At 45.6% G+C, this 12,697-nt stretch overlaps 1 protein-coding gene across 1 annotated transcript in view; it reads left to right on the forward strand.

Moving 5' to 3' along the window:
• Positions 1-4,824, forward strand: part of LOC142564216 (triokinase/FMN cyclase-like) — a 44,347-nt gene extending 39,523 nt beyond the window's left edge. Inside the window, exons 13-14 of the mRNA XM_075675133.1 lie at positions 2,327-2,571; positions 4,464-4,824. Of these exons, the coding sequence (XP_075531248.1) occupies positions 2,327-2,571; positions 4,464-4,757 (539 nt within the window). The 3' untranslated portion in view covers positions 4,758-4,824. The remainder of the gene's footprint in view (positions 1-2,326; positions 2,572-4,463) is intronic.
• Positions 4,825-12,697: the final 7,873 nt, after the last annotated feature.

Consider the following 12,697-nt stretch of genomic DNA (forward strand, 5'->3'; position numbering starts at 1 on the left):
AGGGTGAGGGGAGCAGCAGGCATTTGTTTAAGAAGTTTGTCTTGAGCACACCCCTTTTTTTTGTGGAATAGGTACACACATTATTAACATAACTTACCTTTAAGCACAACACACAAGCAGTAGCAAACTTGAAACGGCAAGTAGTGAGGAGACAGTCTGTTTCTAAAACACGATGACTGCTGCTGCCGACTTCGCCTGCTTCAAGAACTTGTATGAATAAGCAAGTATGAAGCAAGTACGTCTCTGACATATGGTGTCTTGCGTTGCCAAAAGAAGCTGGCGTGGGGACCATCACCAACAGTGTCTGTGCAGGAACGAGGCCGTAACATTACGCTTGCTCCAGACACACACCTACCCTAGCCCCGCTATCTTACACCACTGCTATCCGAGTTTGTATCCAACAGACGCGTGTAAAACATGTGGACACAGAGCAACGCTGCGACACATGCTCTGGGAGTGTGCCGGCAACAACAGTAATCAAAGCAGCTCAGTTGGCAACGCGTCCAGAATCGCGGCTGTTGCCAGAGTAGGAGAAGGCTCGAGCTCCGTTCTTCCCGACGCCGCCCCGGATGCGGGAGCCGCCGGGGACCTTCTCCGTAGGCGTCGCCGCCGCTGGGAGGCGGCTATCAGAAGTTCAGAGCTGGCAGACCAGCTCTGGGCCGTCCGGCAAGCCAAAGATGCCGCTCGAGTCCAAGAACTTCGAGCCGTCACCTGAGGCCACCACATCAAGAACTGCCGGACTATTCTTTACTAAAGTTTCTTCTTCTTCTTCTTCTATATGCTGCCAAAGGGCATATAATCAGTGGCACTACATCGCAATTCCCTATTTGTATGCACCATCCGTAATCTTGCGCCGGACCTCCGCTTTCGGAAATCATTTGGAAAATCAAATAACAAGCAAAATTCATGAACCTAACAAAAATGCGGTAGTTGGCAGGCACACTTAGAACTTGTCAAAGTAAAAAAACATTATTCTGAGGTGCTGTAGACTCTCTTGAAAGAATGCAAACATGGTATGAAGATCATCTCTGCATTTTCTAATGACGCCTCGTAATTACACAGTAATTAAATTTCTACTTGGCGCAGAGTCAGTAATGCCAAATTCTTTACCACGGCAAAAAATTGAAATCACTGGCTTAGACCACATGTACAAGTTAATTATTGGCTGCGGGCATAAAGACGAAGGAAAAACAACTGATTCACCATTACTGACGGAACCTCGAACATCCTGTCGAACATCATATAGCACATTTAGCAAAGCAGTCGTGTTTATTCATACTCTGCAGTCTGAAGTGAGCTGGAGTAACACTGAACTGGACATAAGCAGAAAGGTCAATGGACCAGCGGCGCAGTCTCTGTGTTTTCTTTTTTTCCTTGGCCCGCAACTGGTCAGCATTTACAAAAATAATTTGTCTCCACAAATGGAGATATTGAAGAAGGGTCCACAATGTGTTTTATTGAGCGACCTCTACATTGCGCTCAGATCATGTCCTCGCGTTACTTCTGCGCTAATTCCACCTCCAGTATGCTGAAACTCTCTACAATCGGTGTCACGTGGGCACTTCTAACTGCGATCGATTCCGATCAGGCTCAAACACAATTGAATGTTCACACACAACTGGGGCATACATCTGAACGTCAATATAGCTATAATGGGTATAACAAATGATCAGATATAATGTGTATGCAAAACTTATCACCGATTTCGGCGTGCACCGAATATCTGCTTACAACGAATGTTGAATATGACGAAGGCATCTTTACATCCGATGTGAATTAGGAGAGCAGTTTTGGTGAGTTGGTGTGAGTTCATGGCGTGAATGCAGTGCAAAGCACCAAAGTGGGGGAATATAATTGCTGTGGTTAGAGGAACGATATACAAGCACAAGTGCCGACTAACAACTAAATTCTATTGGCCAAAGAATGCACATATATATGGGAACAAAGAAAATGGTATTGAACATGATATCGCAGACACGTGGGAAATAAGATCGGCAGGTACAAGAAACAGCAGCCATAGTATAAAGCACATATGTGCATGGCTAAAATTATTTGTCCAAAAGATTGCAAATTAAGCATTATGCAGGTTCAAAAGAGCTAATTCTTTTTCGTGTAAACTCACCGAGGGTTGACTTATGCAGCTGCCACCATAATTTTTATCTATAGAAATACATTTTCGATATAGAAACCACACACCTATAGTCTTCCTGCACTTAAGATGCCACTTCCTTATGGCGAGGTTCAACTATACTATGAATGAAATGAGAAAAAACTTGCAAAATAGAAGTCATTCACAGTGCCTCATGTGCTCGTTTCCATGGCACAGGCGTGCTGGCTTATCTCAACTCAAAGCCTTCACTAGAGCATCCGAGCTTGGTGTTCCGCCAGCTGTCCAACGCAGTGAGCTGCAGCATGGGCGGCAGTTCGGGCGCCCTCTACAGCTTGCTGCTGCTAGGTGCCTCGCGAGGTTTCCAACTCCGAACCGGCTTCGGTGCCTGGGTGACCGCACTTGAGCTAGGCGTAAAGCTGGTGTGCAAGTACGGCATGGCGCACGTCGGAGACCGGACCATGGTGTGTATGACGAACAAGACATTTGCCTTTGTATTTTAAAGCAAGACTTTCTTTGCAAACCCTTCTGGACTTTGCTGATCATGGCTACTGTTGTCCTGCCAAATAGAGTATGTGCTCTCAAAAGTACATGTGCATACGCCACTGGCATGTTCGGAGGTGAAGGCGAGGGTAGAAACCTCCCCCCACATGGCATGCCGGATGAAAGTATGAGGCGTGCGGCAAGACCCCCCCCCCCTCCCGTTCCCTGCATCCTTTGATGAGGGCACCCTCCAGGAGGCTACCCTGGATCCATCCTTGGCATCTGCCAGTTTCCATAAGGCAAAAGAAGCAGGAATGAAACGGACGAATAGTCAACCATACTCAGTATTTTTCGTGTTATGTTTCTCCATTCATACACCTTATTAAATATCTTATTAAATAATCTCATTAGAGATTTCCACGAATATCTATAGATGTCCTTGAATCATACTTTTAAAGCGGTCACTCTGCAGCATGCACAACCATACTTAGGCATTACTAGCCATAGTCTTCCGACACTGCAATGGTATGTAGCTTCCCAAAAGTCTTGGTTTGCTTACATTCAAGTGTTGTGATCGTCACCGCGCTTTCATTGGCACTTGCCAAAGCTCTGTTCAACATTACAAAATTATGAAAATAGTGCAATAAAGCAACGCTGTTTTCCTTGAAACTGCAGTTTGGCTTAAAAGAAACATTTTAGGGATTCTGTTCACTGTGGGATTCAGTGGACACAAAGCTTTTTTAGTTGAGTATGCTTATGTTTATGTGAAATGTGCTCCTGTTATATGCTGACACATTAATGCAATGAGTGTGATGAGAGTGCTTCTGCTGAAAAATACACATAAATGAGTGAACTCTAACGTATTTATTCCTTGAACAAAATGAGCAATTGTTACTGTATCAAGCAACTGAGACATTGGTGAATGTCCCTTATAGAGAAGCACTGTAAGAATGCCCTTCTCTGTATGAGCATGTAGCACCATTACACTTTCAGAACTCCTTCACGCTAACTTCACACCTCTTATTTGTGTTCAGTCATGGTGCCCTAGCTGTGGAAAACATCCCAGTGCTACATACGCAGCAAAACACCAACGACAAACACGTAGAACGAAGGTAGGCGCACCACGGTCTCTAAGATAGCGTGGACTGGCATCAGCACACATGATCTCGGCGGCCATGGGTTCACATGCTACGCACAAGCGACTGTTTACATAAGGATGGACCTACCCACATCTTTGACTGAACTGCCAGCAATGGCTCCAGAATAGGCCCACGTTACAGGTAACATTAAAACTCATGAGAGGAAGCACATCGCACACTGCTCTGTGAATTGGTTCACAAAATCACGTACACCTTCGAATATGGATGGCAGGATTGGCGCAGTTTGGATTACACTATCTCCGGGATCAACACAGCTTACACATGACGACATGCCATACGTATTTGAGTATAGGCAAATAAAGCTTCACTTTATCTGAATACTTTGGCTCGCCGGTGCTTTTCCGACACTGGCCGGGGGCTTCTCGGTGAAGATGGAAGGCACCGTGTCAGGCGTAAGCATTTTCTATTTGCACATCACTTGCACAGCCACATTTGGGTCGCAAGAGAAGTGGTCGCTATTGAATTGAACCTTCATATTACCACAGACAATACTTATTGTCTGGTATCAGCGAGTCATCGAATTAGTCGCTGCAAACATAACATCGTTGCATTGGGGGTCGATGGCCAACTTTGCTACACTCAAAACACTTGCTGCTTCTGCTATGGTGCAAGACAGCTTCATCCCAGATGCACGACAAATTATGCGTCCTTTGAATGTGACGTCTACTTCTGATAGAGTGAATCGTGGTGTCGCTACCGTTTTTCCTTCGCAGCTGGAACCCCTGGATGCAGCGCTGACTGTGCTGAGCCGCCACGCGGCTAGCTACCGACCCGAGAACCTGCCAGCGGTGCTGCAAGAGACGCTGGATGCCCTGGCGGCCTCCACGGCTGCCACGAGGACCATGCGAGCCAAAGCCGGCCGTGCGTCCTACGTGAACCCGGAGATGCTCAAGAACCCGGACCCGGGGGCACGCGCTGTCGAGATATGGATGTCGCGCGCCATTCGCGTCCTGCTCTCCGAGGGAAACGCCGGCGGCAGCAGAGGCGCCGGAGGATCGCCACAATAATCTAATTCATTTGCTGAAGTCCTGCTCATGGCCGCATTTTGCATATAGTAAACATTGTGTTTTCGTATGTGCGGTCGAGTTGTTAATACAAAGCATTCTTTGCCTATTTCTTGGCACATTATTGTAGGTAGGTAGGTTCCTGTCTTGCCCTGATTTAAGAAAATCTGTGACCGATGTTGGCATCGACTTTTACTGTCGAGCACAGCATTCCAATACTCTAACCATTACACCTCGATTATTCTTTCTTTTTAAATTCTGCAACAAACATTATCAAATCACTTTAAAACTTGAACCCTCTCCAGCTGGGGCGCCATTGTCGTTTAAAATTTTCTGAGAATTGTCCAGGACTCTGCCCTTAACATCCACTCAAGGTACACACTCTTGCAGTCTTTGCATTTCTACAAATTTTCATGCTCTTGCAGAACAGTCGGGCAGGTCGTGTACCTGGGTCACAGTGAAACCCCGCCATAGGGCTTGCCATAGACAGTGCAAGCCGGTCAGCATTATCAAGTTGTGTTGTACTCCATCCTCGCTGCTAATGTCAAGAAATTTTAAGTCATTGGACCCGGTGCAAGGTCCTGAGGCATGTTCGAAAAATCCTTCCCAATACAGAAGACAAGCATGATCAATAGTCTCTGATTTCGGAGAGATAAGACCCAGTGCGAGCCCTACGGTAGAAAAAAAAACTGTTCTTCTAAAGATGATCTTACTGACAGTGTGTTAGTATGTAGATAGGTCCCGTATGTATGTAATGGCAAGATTTTGCTCCTGGGCTAATTTGCTTTCTTTTCACTCGTTTTACCACATCCCTGCCTTGGCCTGCGCTGCCAGTGGCCCTGCACATACGGACTTAAGGTTTGTGCAGGCAATACTAGATCATGTGCATTCTCATTCAGCTTCTTTTCAGTATCACTAAACAAATATTTGTTTGAAAACCTTGCAGCCAAAGCCGCACGCTTGTTACCACTTCTTCTATGCGTAAGCATGAACTGGGCCTTTCATGATGTTGGTGTCCATTACAAACTGGGGTGATGCACATTTGGATCTCACCCAAATTACAGTTTGCAGAAATGGGTCAGCTATACCTTAAAAAAGGGGGGAAAATGGTTTACCACGAGAACAGGTGTGTCAAATACGCATCATCTCCAACCTACGAAATAAATGCGTGAGACTACAGTGCTCCCTGGTAGGCACCCACACGAATGTGGCGAAGACACGATGCATCTTCTACACTTAACCCGAGAGTAGTGCAGCACCTGCATTGTGCACCAAAGCTTCGACACAAATAGGTTGCGCACAGTGGCCCTGGCAAATGTCGAGAGATGTTCCGCCATCCACCTATCCAGTTTTTCCTTAATTTCTCGTTTCCTTTTGCCAATACGTATCCTTCATTTTATTAGGAACCCTCGAGTGGGACACACAGCTATTTAACAGTGGTTCTGACCCACTTTACGTTGCTGAATGTGTCGGAGGTCGACAGCCATTCGCCATGTAAGAAGGCATTTCCCGGTGTTTGCCTCCCCAAAACTTTTCACGATACTCATCATTGTCTGGATGCCGTCTAACTGTGCAACACGGTCATACAGTCTGTATATGCCAGAAGCCTTACTTTAGTGGCATCTACACGAACACAATGATTAGATTTGATTTTTTATCCTTACACAATGGTTTGATAGTGTTACCGGGAGATATCAGAAAGGGATTATATACAATATTTACACAGCAAAAGCCTGTGGCAATACACCGAAGATCGTGGGCCAAGGAACAGCTCATCCTTTTTCTCGTCTATATGGTACAGCATATTCTTCCGCAAGATTGGTGGCTCATACCATTACCCTCTGGCGGCTAAAGTACCGCCTCGGTGCAGTTGAAATATGACGGCATGGAAAAGATTCACTGCACACAGGGTTAATCAGTGTCTGGGAACTGGACAGTTCCTCCTCGTGGGTTTGGAAACAAACATGGGCCATTCCCTCCAAATAAAAGCTGGGTCCTTCAGAACTACAGAGGGACCATGTAGTAAATAACGTTAGACAGCATGATGGTTGGGTCCCACTCAATGTTCTTGCTGGCTCTCTCATATTTGGTTGACGAGTCTTCAACATCCATGGCGTCAGTACTGAGAAGGTACAACATCCTTGGAGTTGTGCCAGGACTACCAATGTTGTGGTAGCCAAGGCTGAGCCAGCAGGCCTGTCAGTCGACATTGTCGTACGGCCTAAAAGATGCCCCCTGCGAAGTTCCATGGAGCCCTTCAGATATACTCCATGCTTTCACCAAAGATGTAACTGGGAGACATCAAAAAGGGTTTTGTACAATATACAGAGTGGCACAACAACGAAGATGATGGGCCAGAGCACAGCTCGTCCTCTTTCTCGTCTGCTACGCAATGTCGTCTTCGTCCGCTGCATTGGTGGCTCATAATATATACACTCAACAACACTAGGCTTAGAGGACATCCATAGCGCACAAATTCGTTACATTAATGGTGGCCGCCAATGTGCGACTGGCTATTAATCTTGAACTGCAGTTATTATATGGTATGGACATCCCCTCAGTTATGATAGTGCCTCGATTAACATGGTTCAGCACATTGAGCATTGAACTCCAGAACTGTACTTTTTGTTAGATTATGGCAGATTCGGTAATGACACAAAAGTGCAGCCTTGTTTGATATTCCTGCTGACACCAAGAAAATAACCTTGGACACCGAGTAAATAACCTTGTCAGAATTATCTCAGAAACTGTTACAATTGTGTGTTGTAGACACTTCAAAAATGTAAATGATCTCTAATGTTGTTTATACATACCAGAAAGGCGAGTGAACAGTGTTTGACATCGAAGAATGAGGTATTCTTGGGAGCATTAGTGTTCCATGTGGTTTGTAGTTCTGACTGCACTACCTTTCAGATTGGCCCCCATTTTGCGACTGCACTATTTCCGGGGTTGCAGTAATCTAATTCATTTGCTGAAGCCTTGGGCCACATTTTGCATATAGTAAACATTCTTTATTCATATGGGCGGTCAAGTTGTTAATATGAAGCATTTTTTGCCTATTTCTTGGCACATTGCGGTAGGTAGGCAAGTTCCTGTCTCGCCCTGCTTTAAGAAAATGTGTGACCGATGCTGGAATCGAACCTCTACTGTCGAGCACAGAATTCCAGTACTCTATCCATTACACCTCGGTCGTTATTTTTAAAAATTGTACAACAAACAGTATCCGCTTTTTAAGTCCATTGAAGAGGAGTAACGTGCGTGACAAAGCCTGTTGAGTGAATCGTCCATACGTGGAAGCTGGTACATGTCTGTGTTTGTCACCTGATTTTGTTTTCGGTATAGTCCACACAGAAAGGCAAGCTGCCGTCGTCTTGACTAGAACTACAGGAGATGACCAGGGACTCGTTGATGGTTGGATCACGTTGTCTTCCAGCATTTTTGTCACTTGTTGTATCGCTTCACGTTCTCTGATAAGGACACGATAAGGATTGTGGTGAATTGTTCTTGCCATATCCTCTGTAATTGTTCTATGCTTCGTTAGAGGCGTCCGACCGACGCTGGATGTCGAGGCAAAGCAGTCGTTGAATTTGGACAATAGTGTAAAAAGCCGTTCTCGTTCATGCTGCAAGAAAGCAGTGCTGATGTCAAGTGCAGGAGCTGGGTCTTGCGTTGGCGCTTCTTCGAGTAGTGAACAGCAGCCGCGAACATCCGCAACACCATCAAAATAAGCCACAGCCGTGCCCTTCGGAAGGTACTGTCGCTATGTGCTAAAATTGGTTAGCAACAGGTTCGCGCACCTGCCAGTTGCATTTACGATTCCTCTTACGACCTAGATACAGTGAGTAAGCAACAGCATGGTTATTTGGTCGGCAACTCCCTCGCAATGAAGTGGTGCGTCACATGCTACCGGAAAAAGGGTACATGTTTGAGGTGGGATGACGACGTCACCTTCTGCTAGACGAAAGGAGTTGCGTTGCAGTGATAAGTAATGGACTAAACCAGGGCTCTTATAAAATGTCACCATGTGGTCCGGGATGTTAATTACGACACCATATTCTTTCACGAAATCCATTCCAATAATCAAATCTTTACAGCACACAGGAAGAATGATGAAAGTGGCCACGAAAGAAGAATCCCCGATGGTAATTCTAGCAGTACATCTTCCAGTAGGCATCAGTAATTGTCCGCCTGCTGTCCTTATGTGAGGTCCCGTCCATGGCGTCTTTACCATCTTCAGGCGCAGGACGAGTTCCTGACTCAATATAGAGAAGTCGGCACCAGTGTCGACTAACACTGTCACCGGCTGCCCATCCGCGGAAACATCAATGTCGGCGCTCAGAATTTCTTCGGTGTCGGTGTTTATCGGCTTCACATTGTTCTGCGGCGAGAGTGTTGGGGGCTTTTCATTGTCTTGCGGCGGGCCTGCAACCTCACCCCGAGAGGTCGCCGCCTTTAGTTTCCCCGGCGTGGGCTGGGTGACCTTCGTCCTCGGAGGTCAGCAAAAGTATGACCAGTAGGGGAAGGCATCTCAAGTGGAGGGGTCAAGTGGAAGGATTGTTGCAATGGCTCGCGATGTGACCGATGTGGCGGCAGGTAAAATGATAGGCCGATCATCTGCCATCTACCATTCAGCCAGATTCCAACAGCAACGATAGAACCGTTGTTCCTGGGGCGGCGTTCTTGGGTGATGCGGCGACCTAGGGCAAAAGTCGGGTGTCTGAGAATAAGAAACTGCGCAGACGACGAAACCAAAGTTGCTGAGTTCCTCCCCCACAATGGACTGGACCAGGGAAACAGCCGGCACATGCAAATTGCTGTGGTCGGTGTTGGGGTTTTCCGACGGACAATTCGTGTAAGTTCCGATGACGGGTACGACTGCAGACGAGAGACCTGTCAGTCTTCACATGATGACGTCGGAGCAGTGTTTAGTAGCCAAATGAATATCCTCGCAATATGCATGCTTTTGGACTGCTCAAAATGCCGGCATTCCATAATTTCGTCAATGGTCGCACAATTTTGGCACAGCAATAGGTTGAACACATCACCTGCGATTCCTTCAGCACGTGACCAACCTTCTCCGACTCGTCACGTCACTGTCAGCTTTACAGGAAACAACCAAGACGTCCTGAATGTAGGATATGTATGGTTCAGTGGATGTCCGGGCACGGATGGATAGATCTTTCGTTTCGGCTGTCTTTCGACCCATGGGCTTCCCAAACGAGGCACTAAGTTTTTCTCTGAAAGTGTCCCAACTTCAAATCTGCGTCTTGTGGTTCTTGAACCATGCCTTTACCATTTCTTTGAGGTAAAACAGCATGTTCGCCAGCATCAGCGTGGGGTCCCAACAATTGATCTCACTGATGCGTTCATAATCGGCAATTCAATCTGCGATGTCAACTTCCCCCATACTGCAGAACATTTCTGGGTCTTTAGGACGTATAAGGACGATCGTTGACGTTGTTGTGGCTGGTGCAGGCATCATTCATAGTGGTGGGCGCAGGCATGGTCTCGTCTGTCATCATGATGACCTCAACTTGACAACCGATACGGGGCTTCGTTGTACTGCAGTCCTGGTACCCCGCAGCTCTACCAAATTGTCACAGGGATTCACGAGCACACAGGAAATAGATGAAACCATATACTACATTGCTTAGAGGCTGCTGCTACCGCAGAATGGGCAACAGCATCTCACGTGGAATGTCCAGTCTTCTTGCTCTTTGTACAGCAAAGCGGTCCCTTAACGGTGTGCTCATACGTGATGCATTGTAACAATAGCATTTGGAGAGCCTGAATATTTCAGATGGTATCACACTACGTAACTGTCAGAATTATGCGACGTACACACTTTTCAAAAAGGAAAATCATCTCTAATGTGTCCTTATACTTTCGAGAAAGACAATTCAACAGTGTTTTACACAGAAGAAAGTCTACTTGGGCGCATTAGTGTACCATGTGGTTTGTAGTTCAGATTGCACTATTTCTGGGATTGTCATGCCTGACAAGTTTTCATCTAACCTTGGATTACATATCTCCGAAATCGGCCCATATATTTTGTCGACTAAATCCAGATCTGGTTCCAGATTTATGAGCGCGCTGCTCGAATGAGCGTATCTGGGTCTGGCTTAGGCCTTTTTGCACTAGTTACGCACAGTTCCGTAAGCAGCTCTACACTAACTAGGTGTATCTTTTCAGTTCCGAAGTTCATTTTGAAGCCTTCTGAGTTGTCGTACCTGCAATAAAAGGCCTCAAATCATTTCATTTTGATGAAAGTGGCCAAAAAGTGCAAGCCTGGTACTCAGATGCCACGAGCCCCAAATGATCCAAACTCACCAATGATGACCTTGTATTTAAAAAAGAAACCTACATTCATTTAGTCAAACAAGCAAATGTACAACACACCACCGCACTTGATAATCAACATATTAGTAGTGTGGAATAAACAAAATGAGTTATTCACAGACTTTATCTTAGTTGTTAGCACAGCACTAGAAAAAGACAAGTACCGAAAAAATGAGGGCACCCACGAAGTGCAGAATTTTTCCAATGCTTCATTTTTTTGTGTACCTGTTTTTCCAAGTATGCTACTCATCTAAGGTGTATTTAAAGGCAATGAGAGGAATGCTAGCAACGATGCACACAAATGTTTGGAAGTGTGTTGGGTAATTAATGGATAATACCCCTGCCACACGGGCACAGAAAATGGCGTTAACTTCTTGATGCCTTAAGATTTAACGTCATTTGCATGGTGCCACATGGGTAAATCAAATGACATTTACCCTAATGCTATTCGTTACCGGAAGTGTTCGCAAGAACTTATTCCACTGAGAAATGCGTGTACTCTCTGCACCATAGCTTGCTCAGTGCGGTTTACTTAAGTTAGTTGAAATGACATCATATTTAGCTGGAAACAAATGGTTCAGGTGTTTAAGCCATACAGCACACATAAAGAAGCACATCAATTTTTATATCATGAAAAAATTTTAAAAACACTTTAGAAGAGATGCTGCTGCAAGCGGAGTCGTGTTAAATGTTGGAACAAACCATACAAGAACCATGTAGGAAGGGAAAAGATACAAGGAAGCATATCGCAATGGGACTGAGGCCAAACATGTCAGCTTAGCACGTGATCGCACATTGAAGTGTGCAGTTGGTTTTAGTGTTTCCGCTCTGCAGGCAGAGCCACAGCAGGGCAGCTGAGCATGCGTGCACCGAATAAACTACTGGCATAGCTACTGGGAACCAAGGAGGTTATATACCAAGTCGGAACCAAACGTCTCAGGAAATCGATTCTTGCTCCGTGATCTTGGCGTAAGAGGTCACTTGTTGGGCCCCCACTGTGGCTTCAAGGAGCATTCACTTGCTAAGGCTGTCTGCATGACATAATGCTCCCTCCCATATTTTTCCTTCCTCCATGAGAACAAGGACGATTTCATCGCCATTGTGCTTCGTCAGTTGTAAAAGACAGCAACGAACTAAACCTAGTGGCACCATAGTATGCCTATTTCTGCATTTCGCTAGCCTTGAAAGCAGATTAAACTTGTATATGCATGTTTATCTTTTTATTATTAACCGAAAATTTCTCACTTCAGAAGAACCTGTTATCGACATCGTCGGGTCAAATGTCATCAAATTTGTATGTGTGGCAGCTTTGCGAAAAAAATCTAATTCAGGAACTTAATACCTTAACTACTGAATGCCATTTTTTGTGCCCATGTCGCACGGGTATTAATGGCACTTACTAAACCATTTTTCGCTTGCGTAGAGGCGTTATTAGGGCTCTCACAAATTTTCCCCGCTGCCCCGAAGAAGGCAAAGGTGCTAGCAATTCTATTTGCATCGAATGGGACCTTGTCATAAGGGACATGTTCCGAGAGCTTCACAAGCGCATTTACAAAAGCCTTACAAGCATATTTTATTAACCACATAGGAAGTTTGCCCAATGC

This window comes from Dermacentor variabilis, chromosome 11 (assembly GCF_050947875.1).
Source record: "Dermacentor variabilis isolate Ectoservices chromosome 11, ASM5094787v1, whole genome shotgun sequence".
NCBI classification, from domain to species: Eukaryota; Metazoa; Arthropoda; class Arachnida; order Ixodida; family Ixodidae; genus Dermacentor; species Dermacentor variabilis.